The following is a 26,201-nucleotide window of genomic DNA, read 5'->3' as shown; positions in this document are numbered from 1 at the left end:
TAGCAGCCTTTCCTCTGGGGTTTAAGAAACACCTACACCTTCTGCTAAATCTCTACTACAGTAGCTAAAAACCGCCCAAACACGAAAGACATTGAGGCAGAAAGTTGTAAAACCTGTTAATTTGTTGTCTTCAGAGAGACAGGATCAGTGGGAGTTTGGAGCAACATCACAGAGGCTATCCTCAGTTTCTGAGAACAATCTCAGTTCAGGTAAATCATGTACACAGCTCCAAAACGGCATTTGTGTTGTCACACTTAAATCGAAACAAATTTTTATTCACACAACAGCTGGCAGCGTTTTTTCTGTTAGATGACAAATAGCATCTGCAGATCATTTTTTTATGTTCTATGCAGTCTATGCTTTATAACTGTAGTTGTGATTGGAAGCTGGTTGTCCATATTTGCTCTGGGGCGCAATACAGGCATGTCGGGGGGGGGCTCCAAATTCCCCCCAAATGTTATAGCCTGGAAAATCCAAACTTATCTAAAGAAATAGATATAAAAATAAACTCCCCACAAAAAATAAAGAAACAACAAATTAAATAAAATAAATAAAAGGTTAAAAAAAAACAAACAAGGATGGATAGACGGACAGAAATGCATAAATGCATCCTCAACAGGGCACAAACCAGTGCTCTGCTTGTGTTTTTCCCATGCCCGGTAAATGCAGAAGGAAGTCCAGGAAGAGCATTCAACATAAACTTAAAAGACATCAAACAGATCAAAGGAGAAAACAGATCCACTATATTACCAAAAGTATTTGCTCAACTGCCTTGACTAACATTTTAACTTAAGTGCCATCAAATTCCTAACCCCTAAAGTTCAATGTGATGTCTGTTCACCTTTTGTGGCGATTACACCTTCAACTCTTCTGGGAAGGCTGTCCACAAGGTTTGAGGAGTGTGTCTATATAGGAATTTTGGACAATTCTTCCAAAAGCACACTGGTTAGGTCACACACTGATGTTAGTGGAGAAGGCCTTGTAAAAGACCCATTTTAATTGTTTTCTTGTTATTGTTCAACATTTCCTTTGATTGAAGATGCCTTTAATTTCAAAAGAATTATGTTGAAGATGTAAAAGAAAATGACAAAAAGGTGTTAATGTTTGTAAAGTGTATTTTGTTTTGAAGACTTTTATTGTGAAGGTTCCACTTACTTCCGCTTTTTCTGTGAAGTGTGTCAGTTTAACAGAAACAAAAAAAAAAAAGGTTAACAGCTGATGCTACGGCAACAAAGGAAACAGACAAAAAAGACGGACGGATAACAGTGTAAAGCTGTAATTTGTTTTTGGCATCTAGCTGGAAGGCGAACAGGTATGATTTTTGGTTATGTTTACTGTACACATTTTGTGATTATTTTCAATTTGTGTTATGTAAAATAACAAAATATGTTTCTGTTTGAAGTTATCCAACAATCTAACACTACTAGCTGAGGTAAAGAATGGTTGTATATCAAAAGGGAATTATTGTAAGTTTGTTTTTATGCTTTTCTTCATCTCTTATGGTGTGACTATGACTGGGGAGTAAATAAATGGGTTGGAATACCCCATCATAGTCCATCAGTTACTATCATTGAGTCCATCGTCTGAATCGAGTCCGGCTGGAATGCTACAGGCCTGGCTCTCAGTCTCCGCTCTAATAATTCATCCCAAAGAAGTGGTGGGCTGTCAAGGCCTTCAAGGCTTTTTGCACAGGTGTGCCATCCTATGACAATTCCATGCTGGAATTCATTCAGCTCCTAAAAGTGGCCCAATCTTTCACAAAGGTTTGTAAAAGCAGTCTGTATGCCTAAGTGATTGATTATATACACCTGTGGCCAGGCCAAGTGATTAACACACTTGGTTCTGATCGTTTGGATGGGTGAGCGAATACTTTTAGTGATATAGTGCACATGGATAGATGAACTGAAAAGATGTTTTTTTTAAGCACTTTAGGGACTTGGAGGGATATGACACCCTCTCAGCTCACCCAGACCCCCCCCCCCCCCCCCCCCAACACGCCATTCTAGGAACATTTTAACTTTAGTGTTTTGAACTTCAAAACTACAAACATAGCAAGCAGATTGAAGTTTTAAAATATTCTTATTCATTACTCTCACCATGTGTTTTAACTTTTATGCTCTGTGATTTCACATGGGAAAGATTTCCGGTTCCGGGTTTCAGCACGGACACGTGTGGCTCAATGTGGCTATACAACTATCTACATAATAATTAAGTAATTCATCTTTGTCATGTGCTTTATTGATACTTTATGATTCTTAATTCTGTCTGATAAAAGCTAGGAACCGGATAATGATAAATCATGTAATAAAATGGTTACGGTATAACGTGGTGGGATTATAAAAGTTCGCTTCCTTCCACTCCCTTTCAAGCAATATTTATTAATATGTCTAATTATCCTAAGTTTGATTCGTCATTGTATGAATGTATAACTGATGATTGTATTGCTTTTGTGTATTCTTATTTGATTGCTTGAAATAAACCAATTAAAAAAAAACAAAAAACAAAAATGGGACCCAATTCACAGTCTACATTGGGGGACTGGGTGTATTCTTGAACTGTGAAATCTTCAAGTCTGCAAAATAAACGTAGTAGCATTGTGTCTGCTGCCATGTTTTTTTTAGCTACTACTCTCCAGCTTCATATTTCAAGAGGATGCAGGATGCCCTGCTGAAAACGCACTATTATTTGACGATTTTCACGTTTTTGGGCTAAAAAATGTATAAAAATGAATTTAATAAAAAGTTATGAGGCTATTCTATTGTTTTTAAAGTGGAATCTCTTTGTCTATTTGAATGTTACATAATTCCAAAAGTTGGCAATATTCTAAAACACCTCAGTTTGTAAGTTATTCGACTATCCAGCTGCAATCCAACACCTCTCCTACACGCTGATCTCACTCCAGCAGAAACAGTGCACAGCTCTGTGATGGTTTAACTGCAGGTGGAAATCACCTGCAACTGTCCGCGTTGCTTTTATACTCACTGGAGTCCTCCTCGCTGATGAAGCACTCCTGAACGGAGGAGGCACTTCTCTCGGCTGTCACTCTCAAACACAGCACTTTCCTCTGGCTGGAACTGCATTTGCGCACTAGAAAAGTCTGTGAGCGTGAACAGCAATCACAGGAAAATCCGAATGAAAATGTTCTTTGTGCTCATAACATTTTTATTGAGTCTTTTCAGAAAAGGAAACTGAAAGAATCCTGTTTTTTACTGAAATTATCTATGAAATAAGATTATAGGATTACTGGTTTGCAAAAAGCTGATGGAAAATGTTGTTTTTAGATCCTGACGTTAAATATTTCTCCAAAAAACTACAAGCTGTACCTAAGCGAGAACAGGAACCTAACTTGATGCATGAAACTGCCTCAGACACACTGAAGATAGCCTCACCCCAACAGGTTCTCTGAGCAGTATGTAGAGGGCGGAGTCTCGGTTTAGGGACAGCTGCAGCCATACAGGATGAGTTAGCAGCAGACGGTCCAGGATGCTGAAGGCCCGCTGAGCGGCCCGCTGAGAACATCTCTCGTCCTGCATCTGCAAGGCACAGAGGACAACCAAGATATCACAAGCTGCTGTCAACAGCTTCAGATCCAAAGTTTTGCAGGAGAACAATCTGAACGATCTGATATTAATCCAGATAAACATCTGGTGCGTCAGAAGATTCATAATAACCCCATGTTGTAAAAGAGCCATTTGGTCCAGTTTCTTACAGACGAAACCCAGCGAAAGCCACAGAACTCCACATTTTTGTTGAGAACAATACACTTTAGATTAAAAACATTCAAAATGTCAAATATATAGAACAGGTGAATTATATCTATTATATTTTTCTATTTATATTAAATTGAACTTTTTTTTTACTTTTAACAGCAGCACATACAAATTCCTTTTAAAATGAAATGCACCCTCTTTCAAATAAGATTATCCTGCTGCAGAAGATTTACTGAAATTAAAAATGAAAAAAAAAAGGCAAACATGACATTTTCTGTTATTATGACTTTGGTCTGCTCCTGATTCAATTTGAATAAATACACACTCAGAAATTTTAATCTTAATTTTCTCAATTTATTCCCCTTCATTATCAGAAAAATCCCACAAGAACATGCATCATAAAAATACCAAAAACAAAATTTTCATCTGACTAGGTCCTTTAAACTCTTAAGTAACATCTGTGGTATATAGGTCTGTGATGTTGCAATTTTTTTTTAATTTAGACATCGTATACAGTGATTGACTTTTAGTTTACAATTTATGACAAAAATGAAGCAAACCTTGGAATTTAGCAGTCACTTCAAACACCCCAAATTTATTTTGTAAAGCACTTTTTTTTTCATTTGTGCCCTTTAAAGCAGCTTTACACCCTTCTGTTCATTCTGCTGTTTGCTAAAACGTTGTTCCAGGTTCTAAAATATCTGTCTTTGCAATAACAGAAAAAAACCAAAAAAAGACTAGTCTGTTATGCACAAGGACAGAACATAAATCAACTGTGCGTCTTTTTGCACTTTAAAATTAGTGTTCAGTCACAGCTTTACTTTCTCTGAGACTGGCTTGTTGCTATATGTCAGTGTGTGGGTTGCTGGTGATCGCTTGCAAGCAAAGCAGCAGATGGTTGCCATGGCAACACAGGTCTACACATCCTACCAGGCATTCCCACTCAGCGAAACACCCTCTCTCTCAGGTTTGAGTTGCACGCGCCTGTGAACAAACACTCAGGTCTGTGTACAGTATGAAGACAGTACACACCTGTGCAAACTCTAAAGGTTTTCTCTTTTGATATAATAAAATGATTATTAATCTGCGTTGTTGTGCTATTTTCTGTGTACCTTTGTGGGAGCACCAAAGACAAACAGAGGTCGGGTTCTGTAACCTGATTTTAAAGCTCCAGAGGAGGTATTACAAGTATTGCTTCTATTTAATAACACATTTCCATTTTTCCTGTTTTGCATCACCATTTGTCGCTTACATAACCCCCCCACCCCCCGGGAAAACTGGTTATCTATGCTTGAGTCTGTAGCCATTCACAACAAACTCTTTACAGCAGTGAATAACAATTAGTTATGAGAAGTCCCAATCAATGGGATTAATCTGCCTTTAATTTTTATAGACCCACTCTAATGAAAATATTTTTTGGGTTTTAAACATGTTCTTTGGGCATTTTATAATAATAATAATGATAATAATGGATTGGATTTATCTGCGCTTTTCAAGACACCCAAAGCGCTTACATTATGTCCATTATTCATTCACTCCTCATTCATACTTGGTGATGGTAAGCTACGGTTGTAGCCACAGCTGCCCTGGGGCAGACTGACAGAGGCGTGGCTGCCATTTCGCGCCTACGGCCCCTCTGACCATCACCGGGATCATTCATACACAATCACACACCAGTGGAGCAACACTGGAGGCAGGGAGGGTGAAGTGTCTTGCCCAAGGACACAACAAGGATTTTACTCATGATGGAGAACATGTGTGAAGAAAACTAAACTTAAAATTGCATTTCTGAGTATTTCTTGAATTCAAATTGTTGTGAATCAGGAGCAGACGAAAAAATGTAAATTGAAAAAACAAGAAAGAATTATCATCTTCTTCCTCTTTTGGCTTTTCCCATTAGGGGTCGCCACAGCGAAACAACCTCACTCTTGTCTCATGGTTAACTTGGCAATGTTTTATGCTGGATGCCATTCCTGATGCAACCCTCTCAATTTATGTGGGCTTGGGACCGGCACAGAAGCAGAGAAGGGAATAGGGAGCAGCCTGGATTCGAATCCTGGTTCCACGTACGGAAGGCGCCGCAAACCAGCACGAGCTAAACTGGCTCCCCAAAAAAGAATTATCATAATGATACAAAAAGGAATTAACAGTGAAGGAAGAAAAATAGCTTCTGAAATATATATATTTTTTGTGGTGTTTGTTTGACACTCAGTTAACCAGTTTATTACATCAAGAAAACCTGTTTTTATTTTAATTAATAAAAATGGGTGATAAAATATGCCAAATTAAGGATCTTTTTATTAATGTTTGATGCCTGCTAGTTCCTCTCAAACTAGTCACTGGGATCTGGAGTTCATTAAAAGCTGCACACTCAGAAAATGCAGAATCACCAATGTGCTACTTTTTGTGTTGTTTAGAGGAAGCAAAAGTGATAAATTGTCAGGGGCACACGGAGAGCAACACACACAGCAACTAAAGCACACACTATGACTGATGCAGCTGTAACACTATAAATCATATCACAGTTTTATGTTGGAACAATATTCTAAACACTTGCCGTCTCCCTCTCCCCACAATGACAACAAACTCTGAAAAAGATGTAGTATGACTACGATTACAAAAAAATTCTGATAGCTTCGCCAACTTGGAAATTTATAAAACTGACACCATGACTGCCAATCTTTCACAGCATACGCTTAGTCTGTTATGCATGATGTTTTAGTATGGAGTGATATTTCTGCCACCACGTTGCACACAAGCTTTCTAAATTGCAAATGAAAATGTTAAATATTTGCTTTTCAATTATTTTTTATTTTGCTTTGTTTTTTTTGTTTTTTTTCAAAAACTTTTTTTTTGGTTTCAAAAACTCTTTTTGCGTTTGCAAAACACACGTTTTCACGTGCGTTGTCTCAAATCTTGCTTTTTTTTTCCCAACAAACTTTATTGTACATTTTACAATTTACAGAAATTCACAGTCACTTGCACAATAAACAATATAAGACCGAAAAAACAAAAAACAGTAATATTTTAATCTTGCTTTTTACCTATCTTTGATTTTGCTGAATTAAGTTTCAGTTTGACGACAAAGCTGCCATCAGACAACTGCTGATTGGTCCAGATTCTAACCAATCAGGTGTCTTTCTCTCGTGTTGACGGTGCTTGGAGGCAGATATGGACTTTGGACTTTGTGTCGGTTCTGTTCGTACGGGATTCTGCCGTTTTCAACCATTCTGGCCTGATTCTCTCAGAGTAAAACCCAGAAGGAGCAGCAAAACAGCAAAATCAAACAGAGTTTTGTATTTTTTTATGTCAGTGTAGCGACCAACGTGTTTAAAATGTCTGCAGCAGAAAAAAAAATGTCCGAGCTCCGACTCTGTCCAGCAGGAAGTAACACTTTTTAAGATTTGTATCTGAACTAATGTTTTATTTTAATCAATAAATGTTGAAATATTATGAGAAAATTGCATTTTTTCATGAGTAATTTCTTTTTAATTTGGACAAATGCTCACAAGTTCTAAAACACAAGACACTGTGAAAATTAACATAAAAGTCAAATATGCTTCTCCTGTTAAATACATTGAGTCACCTTTGGTGAGCCATCATTCTTTTGCTTATTATTGCTGTTCATCTAATCCCTAACACTTGTGCAGCATAAAATAATATGTGCTTTAAATCTTTTATTGTTTTGTTTTAACAAACAGATCTTAAAGAAAATCAAAATTCTTACTAATATTTTGCTCCAGAAAGTTCACATATCTCACAGACAGGCCTGTTGATTTAGTGTCAGCAGATAAACTTTACAGTTTCAGGAGATCCTCAGCCATTAATTCACAAATTTTACTTAATAAAAAAAATAACCAATGCAAAAAAAAAAGAAAGAAAGTATGAATTATTGTTAAAATGATAAAAAAATGAAAACATCTTCATCCAAAAAGACAAAATTAAGGGTAAAAAGAGCTGGTTTGGTTTCTGAGCCTCGGTAGCTGACACCATGTTAGATACATATGGCTATTTGATTGGTTAGATTCTGGACCAATCAGCAGCTGTTTGATGGCAGCTTTGTCACGTCAAACTGAAACTTAACTCAGCAAAATCAAAGTTAGGACAAAAGCGAGATTTGACACAACGCATGCAGAATAAAAAATTATTGAAAAGCAAATATTTAATATGTTCATTGCAACTTAGAAAGTTTTGTGTGCAACGTGGTGGCAGAAATATCACTCCATATTTTAGCCTTAATTTTAGTCAGATCTCACAGCAGATCACTTTTTTTCAATTACTTCAAAGATTTTCACTGGTTTGAAGAAAATTTTGGAGAGAGATTTTTCTCCTTTACAATCTGGATGTTACCTCTGAGGAAAAACTTTTAGCTTAATTCCATTAAAAAAGGAATTGAAAACAGCTGGCATTCCCAGTCTGAGTCAAGTCTACAATTTAGTCCCTGACGTCCTTTGACGGCTTTTTGGTCTTGGTCGTGGCGGAAAGGTTGCTGTCTGACTGTTTAAAAGTTCACTTTTGATCTATTTTTAAATAATTCCCAGTGGTCTTTTGATTATGATTATGATGTTTTTAGCTAAAATGTAAAAAAAAAAAACAAGTTGTTTTCAAGGACATAGTTTGTGCAAAGCGTCAGTACATCAGAAATTTGCCTCTCAGTTGTGGGAGTAGCTGTTGGTAGGGAAGAAAGCCTTCGATAATTTCCGGTCATGACAAAACATGTTAGCTTCCTTTTGTTTTTGTTCTCACTTCTTTGTTTCTTTATGCAGAATGGCTGTGGCTCCTGTAGGGCTCTGCCCCTTCACGATTCAAGAGATTCAAGAGATTCAAAATTCAAGATTAATTTATTTGTCATTGTCATTAAAGCATGGACAGCGAAATTGTGTTTGGTGCGATGCCTATCACCCTAATACGGAGCCCGTGTCCTGACATTAAGATATAAAAATATATCTTGTTCCCACAGATTAATATCTTGTTCCCACAGGTTATTATGTCGTTCGCACGAAATACTATTCCGTTCCCACAAGATACTATTCCGTTCCCACAAGATACTATTGCGTTCCCTCAAAATACTATTCCGTTCCCTCGAAATGATTAACCCGTGCGAACGCAATAATTATGTCGTTCGAACGCAATAATTAATCCGTTCGAACGCAATAATTATTCACGTCATAAGTCATTCACGCGGATATGCTCTCTGTACGCCGGCAAAACTAAGCCGCTTTCAGCGGTAACTTCCGTGTCTCTGTGACCCATATTCGTTCAAAAAAGGAACATGAAAAACAAAAATGATCACTTTATTACCGTCTCAATGAATATAAGAAAAATATCAAAAGATTTATGATAACTAGGCTGCTTTGTCATACGATAGCTCCTGCTAGGCTACTACTAGCTCCGCCGCAGAGCTCTCTGATCATGTATGCCGGCATTTGGGCAACTGGCTGGTCTGTTGTCAGACAGCTGATATTGTAGTTTAGGGTCGAATAGGAATAATAATATTCAGGACTTGTCTTTTATTAACTTTAGCAGTCAGTATCTTTACATTCGAAGCCTATTAGGCTACATGCTAACTGACTAGCCGATCATTTCCTGTTATTAATTTACGTCATAGATTTACAGCAGATACCTTCACATTTCTCTCTGTGTGTGTCTGATTACATTGCATTGAAGACAGAGGATGTTTAGAGAACAGATTTATTTATTTCAAAAAGCACAAAAGCATCCATCGTATTTACGTTCATTCACATGATGATCTGGTACGCCCTCAGTCATCTTGCTGCAAAAGCCGCTTCCTGCCGCTACCCCTATTGAATGCTCACAGAGACACGGAAGTAGCGGCAGGGAGCGGCTTTTGCAGCAAGATGACTGAAGGCGTACCAGATGATGTGAACGTGAATACGATGGATGCTTCTGTGCTTTTTAAAATAAATAAATCTGTTCTCTAAACATCCTCCGTGTCTTCAATGCAATGTAATGAGACACACACAGACAGAAATGTGAAGGTATCTGCTGTAAATCAATGACGTAAATTAATAACAGGAAATGATCGGCTAGTCAGTTAGCATGTAGCCTAATAGGCTTCGAATGTAAAGATACTGACTGCTAAAGTTAATAAAAGACAAGTCCTGAATATTATTATTCCTATTCGACCCTAAACTACAATATCAGCTGTCTGACAACAGACCAGCCAGTTGCCCAAATGCCGGCATACATGATCAGAGAGCTCTGCGGCGGAGCTAGTAGTAGCCTAGCAGGAGCTATCGTATGACAAAGCAGCCTAGTTATCATAAATCTTTTGATATTTTTCTTATATTCATTGAGACGGTAATAAAGTGATCATTTTTGTTTTTCATGTTCCTTTTTGAACGAATATGGGTCACAGAGACACGGAAGTTACCGCTGAAAGCGGCTTAGTTTTGCCGGCGTACAGAGAGCATATCCGCGTGAATGACTTATGACGTGAATAATTACTGCGTTCGAACGGATTAATTATTGCGTTCGAACGACATAATTATTGCGTTCGCACGAGTTAATCATTTCGAGGGAACGGAATAGTATTTTGAGGGAACGCAATAGTATCTTGTGGGAACGCAATAGTATCTTGTGGGAACGGAATAGTATTTCGTGCGAACGACATAATAACCTGTGGGAACAAGATATTAATCTGTGGGAACAAGATATATTTTTATATCTTAATGTCAGGACACGGGCTCCGTACCCTAATTATTTCAAAGTGGGGAAAAAAACTCAGATCCACCAAATAAATACCCAACAAATAAATAACTAAAGTGCAAAATCACTACAAAAAAGAGCAGAGCGCGGACTAAACAACAATAAGACATTCAGTGCACACGTGTGTTGTAGTCAATAGCAGCTTGATGTTAACGTGCAGCAATGCAAAGTCCAGTTCACAATTATTTCAAGGTGGATATGGTTATTGTGGAGAAGGTGTGGGGTACAGTATATACAGTCTGTTGGGATATGAAGCAGGGGATATTTATTAATGAAATTCAGTTCATAGTGTACTCAGATGAAGGTTGGAGAAGGGTGGGGGCATTTGGTGGGCGGCAGCTGCACAGCCTGTGGATAAAGGCTGTTACTCAATCTGGTTGTTCTGGACTGGATGGACCTGCACCTCCTTCCTGAGCGCAGTTGGTGGAAGAGATGGTGGGCTGGATTGTGCTGGTCACGCAGGATGTTGTGGACTCTCTTTAGACTGCGTGTGGTGTAGAGGCTACTGATCTCTGGGAGAGTGGTCCCAATGATTTTCTGCCGATCAGCCTATGTGCAGCTGTAAAACCACACTAAAAATCCATATGTCAGAACACTACTGATGGCACAGTTGTAAAAGTTCACCATCAGCTGCCTGGAGATTTTAGCATTCTTTAGTACAGGCGTTGTTGGGCCTTACCCACCACTAAGGCAGTGTGTGGACCCCATAGTGACCCCCAGAAATGTAAAACTAGTCAACCTCTCCACCATCTCCGTGCCAATGGAAAGTGGTTGATGGTTTTGACTGCATCTACGGAAGTCAACAATAATTTCCTTGATCTTTTTTATGTTTAGGATCAAGTCGTTCTTGTTGCACCATGACACCAAGTGCTGCACTTCCTTCCTGTAGTCTTATCCATTATTGTCATTGATAAGTCCAAGCACTGTAGGGTCGTCAACAAATTTAACAATAAGGTCGGATGAACATGATGAGCAAAAGCCATGTGTGAACAGAGAGTAGAATAAAGGGCTCTGTTCGTCATTCAAGGTTCACCTGTCTGTACCTGGAGTGGCGCACTGCTGCCTGCACTATAGTTACTTTGTTGTGTTATATTTAAGCTCCCCCTTTTCTATGCTCTGTGTTGCAGTGTGGTTTTCTGTTTGGTTCTTTGACCTGCTTGGCTCTTTGTTAAATAAAACTACTCACTCCACTTTGTCTCTTCGTTCCTGCATTTGGGTTGTCCTTATTCCCTGTAACACTTCATTCATCTGTTTACACTTTCTTTTGCTACCTTACAGCCCCTCACACCCCCAATCTAACATTGGCAGTTCAACAAAAATGGCGAGCTGATTGGATTGTCCATCATTTCAACTACCGGTAAGTTATTTGTCATGAAACAATAATGGCTATGCTCAGTACTGGCTGTTGTGGTGCAGGGTTAGGGCGGTCGACCCATGATCGTAAGATTGCAGGTTCGATTCCTGCCTTGCACACCCATGTGATGAAGTGTCCTTGGGCAAGACACTGAACCCCACCTTGCCTCTAGTGCAGGGGTGTCAAACATACGGCCCGCGGGCCGTATCCGGCCCGCCAGGTGGTTAAGTCCGGCACACACATGAAGAGTAAAAATCATAAGGATGTTTAGAAAAGAAAGCAAGTTTCTAGTCCATTCCTGTGGCGAGTTATACAGCTGTGTATATTTAGTAGAGATGTTAAAGAGACCGTAGCAGCTGAGTTTCTTGAGTTGATGGACACAACAACAGCTGATGACATAATCAGCTCTTTAGTTACTGCGCCAGTCGATGTTGAAGTGAACTGGTCACGTGATGTCAGTCTGGTCACGTGATGTCAGTCTTGTCACTGATGGCGCCCCATTAAAGGTCAGGAAGAAGGCAGATGTTGCCACAAAATTCAGGTATCAATCCAGGAAAAGACTCTTGGACATTTCATTGTGTTTTGCACACTTGAATGAAGGAAATGTGTTGCTGCACAGGATTTGAATCCTGATATTGATGGTTGGGGGAAGTTTCAGGAGAGAAAGGGAGGTGAAATTCTTATGTTCACAAATGTTAGCAGGTTTAATTTAGTTTAATTTTTGATGGTTTGGACATTTACATTTTAGGCACGGTGTTTCGTTTTTTTTCTGTAACCCCTCTTGAGTTTATTATCGGGATTGCTTCAGTGACAGATGTAAAATACTTAGTCTGTATAAAATTGAATAGACCAACTTTTTTTTGAAGGGAAATTGATTTTATTTTAGATCCATTGGCCGCAAGTGATTAGGCTACTATGTTGGTTGAGGCATTTTTTCCAACCGAGTAAAAAAACCAAAACAAAGCTGTAATTTTGGCTTTACGCCACTGGTCCGGCCCATTTGAGATCAGATGGGCTGAATGTAGCCCCCGAAACAAAATGAGTTTGAAACCCCTGCTCTAATGGTAGGTTGGCGCAGCGGAGCCACCACCAGTGTGTGAATGTGTGTGTGACTGGGTGAATGGGTCTGTAACTTTAAAGCACTTTGGGCCTTGTAGGTAGAAAAGTGCTATATAAGTATATGCCATTTACCATTTACTGGTCATAAAACTTTCATTAGTTTGAAGACACATTGGAAAAAATTCAAACATAAAAAATCAAACATCATCCAATCAGCGAACTCCCACAGTACCTATGTTTTTTTTTTACATTTTATTTTGATTTCTGGAAATTCCTATTGTTTTTTGAAACATTTCATTTTTATTTTGTACCATTTTCTTGTAATTGTGCTATGGTTCAGGAATTTTGCTTTGATTTTTAAAATGTAATGTTTTTTAATTGTCGTTTTAATCTTCAATATGTTTCTGAGTTGAGTGATTTGTTTGTGTGATTTACACATCAGGACCATTACGGATACTTTCCAGAACTTGTTTTTGTCCTACTGTAAGTCAGCTGAAGCAGGTACTTTTACATGCAGCAAACGTTTGGCTCACTTTAGCTTAACAGAATGACCAAAGACCGACAACAAAGCTAGCCAGGCTTGGCAAACCGCCAAACCAGGTCGACATTCTGAAAGCAGAAAACAGCTCCAGCGGCAGCGTCTACAGTAACAGTTACAAAGCCAACCAAAAATGGCAAGCAATGGCTGAATAAGAAATAGAGGACATTAAAAAAAATCTTTGAACTTTCTGTCAGAAGATACTGCAAACATCTAAAAAGAAAAACAGTGTCACGGTGAGGTGGCTCGAGAGCCGGTTGGACCCAGATGCAGAGGCAGGAGGCAAGGATCAGGGCTAGTGGGTTTTAATGCACAAAAAGAACAAACAAAAAGCGCTGCAGAGCAGGATGACAAAAACCAAACGAAAACTCACTGTGGCGTGGCGAGGGACAAGGAACGAGGAACAGGGCATGACATGGCATGAACACCAGAACAGGAATACTAATGGACCAACACAGGAGGAAGGCAGAGACAAGACTTATATACAGACAGGGCAGACAAGACACAGGTGGACACGATCAGGGCTGATGGGGACCAAAGGAAGTAAAACTCAAGAAAACAGACAAGACAGGAGACTTTCAAAATAAAACAGGAAACAGAAACAAGACAGAACAAGGACCAAAAACAAGACAAGTTCAAATCATGACAAACAGCAGCAAATTGTGGACTTAGTTGAAGAGTTAAAAAAGCAAAATGCAGAAAAAGATTTGCAGTTTGCACAGCTCCACTGTCGTATGCCGGATCTTGAACGCTATTCCTGCATAAATGATGCCGTCATCAGTGGTCTTTAAATCAAACTGTCTTCCTATGCAAGAAATGTTCAACCAGCAGACAATGGGGTAGAAACAGAAAGACAGACGGAGCAAGAATCAGTGGAACAACAAGTCCTGGCTTTCCTGAACAAAAAGGGCATTGCTGTCAACAGAAAGGACATTGAAGCTTGCCATCCTCTCCCAAAGAAAATGAAAAATAACCCCTCAGTGATAATAATGTGATTTTTGAATAGAAAACATAGAAATGCTCTATTTAAAGCAAGGAATAAAACAAAAAGAAACAAACGTCTACCTGAATGAACATCTTGCCAAAGGAAATTCTGACATTGCACAGAGAGAACGATTTCTCAGAAAAGAAAAAAAATATTACAATTGACGTGGACAACAAACTGCAAAGTTTTCATTAAATCAAACGGCCCACCTGAACAGGCAAAAGTCCTCGCAGTCAAAGAAACTGAAAAACTGGACACATTCTAATAGAAAACAACAAAACTGCAGTCCGCTGCACACACATTACACACACCAAGAATGAAAAAATACGCAACGATGGATGTAAACATTGACCCACATATCAATTTCTTTAGCTTTGTGAATAACGACTAGTTATTTTACAGAGGAAGAATACAATAGAAACACTAATCCAAATCCCGAACTCACAATCATACATTTTCACAGCATAAGTTTGATCACAATATGTTTGATAAATTTTACACAAAAAAACTAACTATATTTATGTTTTGTGTTGAAGTTTTATGTTGAAGTTTTATTAGTTTTTCTTTTGTCTTAATCAAAGATGAAGTCTTTGAAAACTTTAACAAAAATGTTTTATTTCTTTTAAGATGATTAAATTGTTTCAATTTTGTCTGTTGGCCACTTCACCTTAATCCTGTTTGTTAAATGTTGTTATTACTTCTTATTCTTAAGTTTAACATATAAAATAATCCAGACGTTATAAGAAAAGTGTTTCAGTTAGAAAGATGACTTGGACCAAACTCTGGGGTGTTTGGATGTTAATAAAATCAAACTTTGAAGGAGAACTGAACTGTTGACCTCTGATTTCATCAGGAAGATTTAAAAATTGGTGGATGTGTGTTTGTTGTGGTTTCAAGACGTTTAACAGGGAAGACTCGTTGTAAGGCAGAGATGCTGTCACTTTTAACCTATGTGTCACGGGAGATTTTGTTCAAAAAACTGCTGCAGATTGCGGAAAGACTCACTTCTCTGAGCTTCATTGTTTTGTTCACTTGTTCCACGGTCTGACACCGGATTCTGTGGAAAGCTACACCGCTAAAGACGATCTTTAGCTGTTATTTTTGTCAGAAATGAGAGACTTTATGAGCTAAATCGGAACAAGGAAGTGAAGCCTTTAACCACTTCTGATTGGTCAGACTGATGACGTATGATTAAGCCTCCAAGAATAATTGGTGAAGATAGTTAAAGGGGCGGGACATTTTCAAAAACAGCTGAAGCTATTAATATTAATATTTCTTTAATCCAAACAATAGACAGAAGATTTTATGCATACAATGTACAGTTTAAGGCAGGGGTCGGGAACCTTTTTGGCCAAGAGAGCCATAAACGCCACATATTTTGAAATGTAATTTCGAAAGAGCCATACAATAATGTAGTGTCCCTTTCCCACACTGAGGCACGGAGACTTAACCTCTTTTAAGGTTCTTTATTCCGATTACTGCAGACCGCAACAAACGCCGAACAATTAATTCAGCAACTCCTGAATCTCTCCCGCCGAGACGAGACGAGAGAGAGCGCGTCTCCCAACTTTATATTCCCCTGCTCCCGCTGCAGCCCTCCCCTTTCCCTTATTCGGCCCATAGCTGAACCCCATTGGTCCAAACTACCTAACAACAGGCTGAGCGACAGAACTGAGAGCCAATCAGCTCTCTGCTTGATGCGGTCAATGAACTCCAGAACTTTTAACGCGGCCCAACAGCCATCCAACTCAGTCCGCGACAATATGTTTAAAACTAAAATACAAGTGAATGTGTGCATTTGATGTAATTTCAACCTTTTTAAAGTACAATAAGTCTGTGGATTCTTTTTAATACCATTGTTATGCTGTTTCTAATAAATGATGAGTATTTCTCGTGGTAGTTTTGCTGATGGTCTAGTCTGGTTGATACGTGGTGAGTTTCTGCTTCATGCAGGCGTTGAGACTTTAAACGTGATCTTAGGTTGGTATGAATGTTTTGTAGATGTGAGACAGACTGCTCACATGCGGACCTGGAGCCAAACACACACTCACACGCTGCAGTGAGTGACAGGCAGTGGGTTTTACCTATTTACAATCCCTGCGCGATTCACCTGCTGCCTGTCCCCACAACACCTCAGCCCCACCCTCTGCTTTCTCCCTCACACATCCCGTCCCCGCAACTGCGCGCTCTTTCTCAGAGACGGGAGCGCGCAGTTTTAGGCACGTCAATTCACAGGTTTCCGGGTGGTACAAACTCTGTGAATTAATAGACAATTTTAAACTTATACTAGTGCTGGCGCAGATTTGTCTCTCTAAGCACCGCTACTACTGCGCGCCTCTGCCATCGCATCGCGCACGAGAAGGACTGGTCTAATGAAGAAAAAAAATTTGAATTAAAGATTTGTCTGCGAGCCACATGTGACCATCAAAAGAGCCATATATGGCTCGCGAGCCTTAGGTTCCCGACCCCTGGTTTAAGGGATATCCAATAATCAACAAAACCGAGCAGAATAACAACAAATAGTGCCGCCTTGATAGACCATATATTAACAAACTGCCTTGAAAACCGAATAAAAGTGGATTGCTGATGACTGACGTCAGTGACCAACTTCCGGTATTTGGAAACTATGAATGTGTTTGTGGAGAACTAAAAGAAAAAAGGCAAATCATTTACAGAAGAAAACTAACAGAGGAATCATCGAATATTATTTAAATCACAACTACAAGCACAAACTTTGAAAACCTCGTATGAAAGCAGCGATGTCAACTCAGCATACAGAAAAATGTGTGCCGGGGTTTACTACAATATACGACAAAAATTGACCTTTACAAAATCCTTTAGTAGAAAACAATATAATAAAACCCAATGGATGACAACTGGACTGAGAAATTCACACAAAGGAAAGAATAATTTATTCTTAAATAATTCTTAAAAAGTAGAACTGTTGAAGCAGAGCAGCGATACAAAAATATAAGAACGAATTAATCAGTATCATTAGAACACCTGAAAAAGGCAATTATACAAAAATATTACAAAAAATAAATAAATTACTAAAGAAATTTGGAAACTATTGAACAGTGTCATTAGAAAACACAAAAGAGAAGACAAATGATCCAGACTCTTTAGTTGATAAAAATAAGATATGCAACATTATTCAAGATATGACTAAGGAGGTCAATAAATATTTTGTAAAAATAGGGCCCAAGTTAGACGATGAAATAAGTTGCACTACTAAATCAGAAATGGAAACTGTCGAACACTGCATAAAGAGAAATCCAAACTCAATCTATTTGAAACAAGCAAAAGAAATTTTAAAAATCGTCCAAAAATTCAAAAACAACATCTACAGACTGTAACGGCATTAATATGATGGTGTTAAAAAAGGTAATTGATTCCATTTTTGACCTGCTAACCCACATTTGCTATTTATCCTTTCAAACAGGAACATTTCAACAAAAAATGAAATTGCCAAAGTAATTCCACTACACAAATCAGGGGACAAACATCAACTAACAAATTACAGACCAGATTCTTTGCTCTGCCAATTCTCAAAAATACTTGAAAAAGTATTCCTCACAAGGCTGGAACATTTTGTTGAAAAACATAAACTAATGTCTGACGACCAATATGGTTTCAGAAAAAATAGATCAACATCCATGGCGATTACGCAACTAACTGAAGAAATTATAAATAGCACAGATAATAAAGAGTTCACAGTAGGAGTGTTCATGAATCTGGAAAAAGACTTTTGACACTATTGATCATGACATTTTAGTAAAAAAACTGGAAAGATATGGAATATGAGGACTGGCATTAAATTGGTTAAACAGTTACATTAAAAACCAGCAACAGTTTGTTCACCTTGAAGATTACATATTATTCCTGCTAAATTTAAGCTGTGGAGTACCACAAGGGTCAATATTAGGCCCAACGCGGTTCATCCTATACATTAATGACATACACATGGTGTCAAATACACACAAATACTTTTTATATGCTGACGACACAAGTACAGAATGTACAGGGGTATATCTCAGTCAAGTAGAAAAATAGTAAACACAGAATTAGGGAAACTAAAACAATGGTTTGACAAAAATAAACTCACAATAAATGTTAACAAAACTAAATTCATGATTTTTGGAAATCGCCATGTTCCTGCAGATTTAGAAATGAAAATTGCTATTGATACTCATATTTTGGAAAGAGTGACTGAAATTGAGGTCCTTGGAGTAATTATGGAATAAGCTGGAAGCCACAAATGAAGCAAGTCAGAGCTAAACTTGCTAAAAGCATAACAGTGTTGGGAAAAACGCACCATACACTCACTGACAAAGCACATCTACTAATATATTATAGTACAATACTACCACATTAACAATACAAAACATTAATTTTTTAATAACAAGAACTTAGTTGAAATTTCTTTAGAAACATCAAATCTTAAACATTTTAAATAGATATTTTGTTATGAATAAGGGCTGACCCTCCTCAACCGAGAGACAACCTATGGAAACTCAACAAAGCACAAGTGATAATGTCAAATTATAAAACTGCTGCTTCTACCTCACAATAGAAGCTACAATTGAATGTGTAAGTGTTTGTGTTTGATTGTGGGTGGGCAGGGAAAATAATCTCCCTGTTTACTTGGAGCTGAAGATTTGCAGTCTGGTGACCCAACAGCACACACAAGCACACAGGCTGCAGGACTCACACAAAGAAAGGAGCAGAGAAAACAAACCGTGGAGCCAGACCCAAGTGTTTCTCTGGCCATTTCCAGGTTCGCCTTACATAAAATAGAGCGCTACCCACACACACCAAAAGACTTATGTAATTCCCTTAGAGAGACATACAGTAATGGAGAAACAGAGGAGAAAGATTGAAGAAAAATGATAAAAAGATTAGAAAAAGCAAGCAATGCAAATTAACTGAGGACAGAACTCTAGCAGGTCCGCAGTTATTGCTTTGTTAAAGATGCTAAAGAAAATGGTATTACTGTATTTAGAAAAAGGTTTTTATTTGATGGTTTTTGATCGTCTTTTCTTTTTTTTCATGGTTGTACTAAAAAGGAACTTTCTTTAATTTACTACAAAATATGGAGAAAAAATGTCAGCAGGGTTGTAGCTCATTACTGAAGTGGCAATCCAATTTGATCCAACTGTCAACTTCCTAAGGGGTATTTCAGAAAGCAAGTTTAACTTACTCTGACGTTAACCCTGAACTCTCAGTTAAGTAGCCCTAAACCTACTTACTCTGGGTATGACGGTTCCAAAACACCGGTTGTGAGTTTGGTTATTTAACCTCCTTTCGGCAACCCTGAGTTGATGCGCGTGCATGGAGCGTGGATTGGTGATTTCCGGAGTCACCATGGAAACGAATGGAGAAAAAAAAGAGAGCGCTATACTTCAGTGAGACGGAGTCGGAGGTTTTAATGACGGCGTATGAAGGGTTTACCCCTATCAAAAAAAGTAATACGGCTGCATCAGCAACAGATTTTCTGCTTGGCAATAAATAACGGACAGAGTAAATGCGTGAGTTTCTTACCTTATTTCCCGTGTTATTATGATGCAAAATGCTTTTCGTGAATCTATCTATCTATCTATCTATCTATCTATCTATCTATCTATCTATCTATCTATCTATCTATCTATCTATCTATCTATCTATCTATCTATCTATCTATCTATCTATCTATCTATCTATCTATCTATCTATCTATCTATCTATCTATCTATCTATCTATCTATCTATCTATCTATCTATCTATCTATCTATCTACAGTATATACAGTACAGACCAAAGGTTTGGACACACCTTCTCATTCAAAGAGTTTCCTTTATTTTCATGACTGAAAATTGTAGATTCACACTGAAGGCATCAAAACTATAAATAACACATGTGGAATTATATACATTAAAAAAGTGTGAAAAAACAGAAAATACGTCACATGGTTCTTCATAGTACCACCTTTTGCTTTGATTACTTCTTTGTAAACACTTGGCATTTTCTTGATGAGCAAGCAACAAGTTTCTGGATGGTTATACTCATTATGGTGAGGTTCAGATGTATTACAGGTCTATAAAGGCGGGGCCTGTCCACACACACACTCAAATGTTTTAAAAATACCTGTTGGCTCCAAAAATGTACACATGTCAACATGTACACAATACAAATATTGTTCACACATGCATGCCTATGCCTTCAAACCAACTAATGTGAAAAATTTCATTTAATCATGCAAACTATTAGTGCAAAGGTGAGCTAACACATGTGCTCAAGTGAGTGTTTCTGTTCTTCTAAAATGGATGATGGAATGTAAAAAGAAGGAGGGAGAGTGCCCAACCATCCCCCACACCAAGACCCCCAGCAGCTAGAACCCCCCAACGCCCGCACGGTAGCAGATAGAGAACAACAGTAGTTCCGCCTCGGCGCAAAGTTAATACATATGGGGGACAACAACAAAAACAGAAAAAACGAAACAGTACACAAGAGTGCCAAACGAAATTGCCAAACCGAAACGGTTCGGTACAACTACGTGTACCGTTACACCCCTAATATATATAAATTAATTAATTTATTATATATTATATTAATATATGTACAACACTTACCATTTAAATGAGCATTTGTAATGCTTTTTACAGTCATTACTTCAATGTGTCATGCATTTTTATTTTATGTTTAATTTTATATTGCTGCATATGATGTATACTATGCTGATTTTCCTGTGTGTGGTGTTTGCTTAAGAATATATGATGAGTATCTTATTGGTTTTATTGTATTGCAGATGCTGATGGTCAGTTTGTATAACTGGAGCCTCCTGCATCCACACACCGTCATAATTGAGTTAATTAAGTGAGTATTGTCTTTACATCTTTAGTTTTCTGTTAGATCAAGCATCTTTACATATTTACACTGCAGGATGAAGATGAATAGATCATAACTGCTGTCACAGAACTTGACACAGCGAGACTCATCGAGCTATATGATGCCCCCACCCTCTTTTTTAGTTTTTTATTCTTTAAATGAGATAAATATTGTCATTGCAATTTTACTGAATATTGCTGGGGATGGTAATGCAGATGAGTGTCAGTGTACCTCCACCAGGAATCTTGGGAGTGTAAGAACATTTTTGCAGCTACATTTTCTGTTAATATTTGGTCTGTATTGCAAACGTCTAATTCCAATTGTGTGGAATTACTTTGTCTTTGTGGTTGCCTGCCAGAGAGCTGTATAAAGTCCATCTTCTAAGGCAAATTAGAATATGTGACCTTGAGATGGACCTTGTACCACTTTATTGCCAAAAAGACCAGTCTTAAAATGAATTACTGGAGCAACAACTCAAGGTGAGAAACAGTATGTGAACATTTAACCTGTTGTTTGTTGAATGGAGTATAAAGCGATAAATTCACTATTTTTATTCCTTCACTATTTTTACTAAATGGTCAGCTGGGTTTAATGGGGCATCCGTCTTGACAGCATTTTGAATCAATACAATTATCACCAAAGGAACTAACCCGATATATCGGCGATTTGGTTTTTTCTAACACCCCTAGAAATCTTGACTTCAGGATGCCTAGTCATCTCCACCCTGACCCGTGTTCTGCTGTGGGCCAGGTTGCTTTCTATTTTTTTGGAAGTCAAATGCTCCTCTTCTGTCTCCTGGCTGTGCCTTTTCCCCTTGGCAAAGAAACTTTCCAAAGACGTTTGTTTTTTACTCATTTTGCTAACTCCTGGGATTCATTTTAGGGGTAACCTATCACGTGACCGGGAAGAGCGCCTTGGCCTGTGTCAAGAGTGACATAGACAGATGTAACAGACAATTGGGGAATTTTTCAAAACAAAACATCTTTCAGATTCAGAAATAAATAAAACGGAAGTAATGTCAGTTATTTATTCTTTCTGTTTGTCCCTGTACCAAATGACCCACAGACCGGGGCCCGGGTGTTGGGGACCGTTGATTTAAAGTATGATTAAAAGATTTAACTATAATATATTGTTACCTGCACATTGATCCTATGCATTGACTTCCTATTAACATAGTCTCCTTCATTGACTGAAGAAGCTATAATAGGAATATGTGTTCCATTAATGCACCCAATCACATTTGGGAACCCTGACATTGGAGGATATATAATTAGAAACATTGTAATGAGTGTAACTGTAAACAGTATGGATATATTGATGAAGCAGTGCTGTGTAATTGAAAGTGTGTCAAATAAAATAATAGAAAGGGCATACCTGTTATTCTGTGGAATTCCTCTTTAATGACTCTCAGTGGTTTATGGCCAGGGAATTGCACAAACGTTCCTAGAAGGCGTTTGAGTGTCAGACACACTGTTTAAACTGCCCTACACACAGTTGCCTATCCCACATGTTCAGCATCACCCCCCACTAAAAAAACTCGCCGTCGCACAAAGACAAAGGGCGATGCATAAAATGTGCTCAGTGCTCAGCGCTGCTCCACGATGTGTCACCTTTGATCTAAAAAGATTCTTTAAAAGATTCCTTAAATAAATTAACTTTTTAAAACTAAAAACCCCCCAGTAAATATTTATTTGGATTAGAAAAAACATTCATACGTGGTCTTATTACCATCACACGGCGGAAAAAAATATTATCTGAGCTTCTACATCCACTAAATAATTTTCACCTCCTTCAAGTCTCTGAAACTTAACTAGCCTTCAACTAAACCTACTCCAGACCAGGTTATGTTCAGAGCATGATTTGCAATGCCAACTTAACATATTTTTTGTTTAGACAGTCAAAATTACTGAAAACAAATTTACTTTTTTAAAACTTATTTTAATTGACTGAACTTCAGTCTCTTTCTTTTTTAACTATGAAAACACCTGATAATTCTACTTTCAAAATGAGAACCTTTACCAACACTTTACTTTAAAGATTTATTTACTTCCACTGACAGTAACACACTGACCAATATATATTCTATACTGCCTAAGTACTGACTCAGCCATCCAAATAATTGAGTTCAGGTGGTCAACTTATAATATAATAATAATTGACATAATCAAAAATATGCATATTGGCTAAAAAAGTGCAAGCATCAAGTTATTCAGTTTTTTTTGGAGCACTACGCATTATGTAGTGATGTAACATTTGAATATTTTGTTAATTTCAAAAACTCCACCTGTCTGATTTTTGTGAACACCATAGCACTGATGGTTGTTGCGTTGATGTGGGCACTATTATGTCTGCAAACTAAATAACACCATGCCTCAGTTCACTGTTTCTGCTCCCTGAGGAAGAAATAGCGGTTGCCATGGATACGCAACACCACTTTAGGGGCTCATGTGATTTATGTCTGTTCCATTTCTATTAGCCATGCACAGATATGTAAAAATACAAAATATGTCAGATAAAGGGATGTTAATTGGTTTGGCAAAAGAGTATTTAGTCAGCCATCAATTGAGAAAGTTCTCCCATTTAAAAAGACCAGAGAGGCCTGTAATTTTCTTCATAGGTAGATCATACCTTCAATATGCACAGTAAAAGTATTATAAAAGTATTATCAGAGACAAAACGACAAGTAAATCATCAAGTAAATCCTGTAGTCTGATTTTTAAAGAATTTAATTGTAAACTATAGTGAAAATAAGTATAAGTAACAAACGCTGGCAGCTACGCACTAACATAGATGACCAGCAGCTATTGAAGACGTCATTGAGTAGTAATGTCCACATTTGAAGACACTAGCTTTTCCATATCTCTTCACTTAGAGGGATAAATGTAGGGGTTAGGCTGAAGGAGTATAGAAACAATTCGTTATCAAGTCACTGTAAACACAACCTGTTCTTGTCAGTGAGTGTGGTCACGCCAAAGACAAGTAGCTATGATTGTTTGACATGCAGTGTTAAAATCGCTGACTTTTTAGAAACCTTTAAGGAGAGTTAGACCACAAGAAGAACAGCAGTTCAAACTTGAAAGAAGCTGATTCACTGCATTGTTCTGAAAAAGTTAGTTCAAGATACAAAAAGATGACATTTAGTTCTTTTGTACTTTGTGAGCAGTATTGGATGTAACCAGTCACTGATAATGAACAGCCGCTGATCAAAGCCTGGCCTCATGCTGTTGGACGTCATTGTGTCCAGATTTTGCAGATTTTGCCAGAGCTGTGTTCTGTCAGCTCCCATTGGAAAACTCTTAGAATGTGGGAACAACGGGGAAAACAAGGAAAACAGGCACCATATCTTGGTTAATAAAATCTTTCCTGTAGCGAAAAAATCTTAAAATGCAATTGGAAGCAAACTGTCTGATCCTATTATTAATGAATACGATGCCAAAAAGAGCAGAAACAAATGGATTTTTTTTATTTTTTTCAAGTGGAACAATTAAAAAAGTGCTTTAAATAAAGGTGAGAGGATGTGTTTGCAATGAAAACAACAAAAATGTTTAGATCTAACAAAATTTAATAAAGAAAACAACTAATTTCTTTCTGATTTCTTGAACAAGAGTATCTGAACAGTCTTTAGTCACTTTCCTTCTAATGTATTAAAAAGGCCTTCGGTTCAATAACAACACAACTTTATTTTTTTGCTTTGTTTTTCCAAAGTGTGAGGAAAAATATGATTATGCTATATATGCTTTTGTTAACTTTTAGGTAATTATTGTAAAAATCTCTGGAAATCAGCCTTTTGAGCAGCTCCAAGAGGGGAAAGCACATTGCGGGATTAATCCCTCTGTATAACTCTATAATTAGGTCGTTCATTGGTTTATATTTGTGTTAGCCTGCTTTTCCATCTCCTTTAGGTTGTGAATTCCAGCACTGATGCACCATCTCACATAGATTGATGTACCCTTAAAAGCTGTAAGATATATTTTACATATGATTGTAATACATTTGGGCTATATTCAAAACCAAAACTGAAACATTCATGTCACAATGTAGCCAAATCTTTCCTATCTAATTTATAAGCATGCAGGGAAAGATTCATCTCCATCAAAATGTTGACAAGTAACTGGGAAGGAGTTTCTTTCTCCCACAAGTCTTAGGAAATGATCAGCCATCACACTAGAAGTGCATAGACCAATTAGGTTATTCTGAGTTACAACTGTGGTCAATAATGAATAAACAGTTACTGAAATTATTTTATTTAGTTTTCAGAACAAAACAAAACCAATATTTGGCAGAAAGACTGAAATAATACATTTTTATTCCTTTTTTTTAAACATTTTACTTCTAATATTAACAGAACAGATCTGTGCAGATCTATATGTCACAGCTTGTTCTGTCAGACTAACATACCGTAATCTTTTTGTAGTGCCACAGACTGCTGTGTAAACCTCTTTTTTCGGTTTTACCACAAACTTCTAGCTAGGTTTATGTCTATGGTTGTGCATCAACAGATTAAGAGCAGAGATATTTTCCGCATTGAAGTAATATTATAATTTCCCAATCTATTGCAAAAATATCACTGTCACAATTTACAAACACTTAGAAAAGAGGTTGGTATTTCTCCTGTGTATTTCTTGCCTTAATTTAATCAGAAACACAAAATATCTTGTAGTCCACCCACTCCGTTACGGTAACGCTTTCTTTTACAGTACTTACAGTGTACTTAAGTGGTATTTACATGGTATTTACTGGGTACTTACAGGGTGTTTACATGGTACTTTTCATGGGACTAACTGGGTACTTAAATGGTACTTTTTTGTGTCTAGTCTGTGCTTACATGGTACATGCTGTTTATTTATATGGTACTATTTGCATCACACTTATGTGGTACATACTGTGTATTTATTATATACTTACTGGGTATTTACATGTTGTGAAAGGTGTCTTTTGTGGTACTTACCACATGTAAGAACA

At 37.6% G+C, this 26,201-nt stretch overlaps 1 protein-coding gene across 2 annotated transcripts in view; it reads right to left on the bottom strand.

The window, feature by feature from the left end:
- The window catches only part of rin1b (Ras and Rab interactor 1b), a 79,993-nt gene that overhangs the window by 33,902 nt on the left and 19,890 nt on the right, over positions 1-26,201 (bottom strand). For both annotated transcript variants that reach the window (XM_020711715.3, XM_020711716.3), the window contains exons 2-3: positions 3,390-3,533; positions 2,983-3,097 (exon numbers count right to left, since the gene is read on the bottom strand). In XM_020711715.3, the coding sequence (XP_020567374.1) occupies positions 2,983-3,097; positions 3,390-3,533 (259 nt within the window). The remainder of the gene's footprint in view (positions 1-2,982; positions 3,098-3,389; positions 3,534-26,201) is intronic.

Source organism: Oryzias latipes, chromosome 18 (assembly GCF_053564925.1).
Source record: "Oryzias latipes strain Hd-rR chromosome 18, Olatipes_Hd-rR_3.1".
Lineage (NCBI taxonomy): Eukaryota > Metazoa > Chordata > Actinopteri > Beloniformes > Adrianichthyidae > Oryzias > Oryzias latipes.
This window is presented reverse-complemented; position numbering and strand designations above follow the sequence as displayed.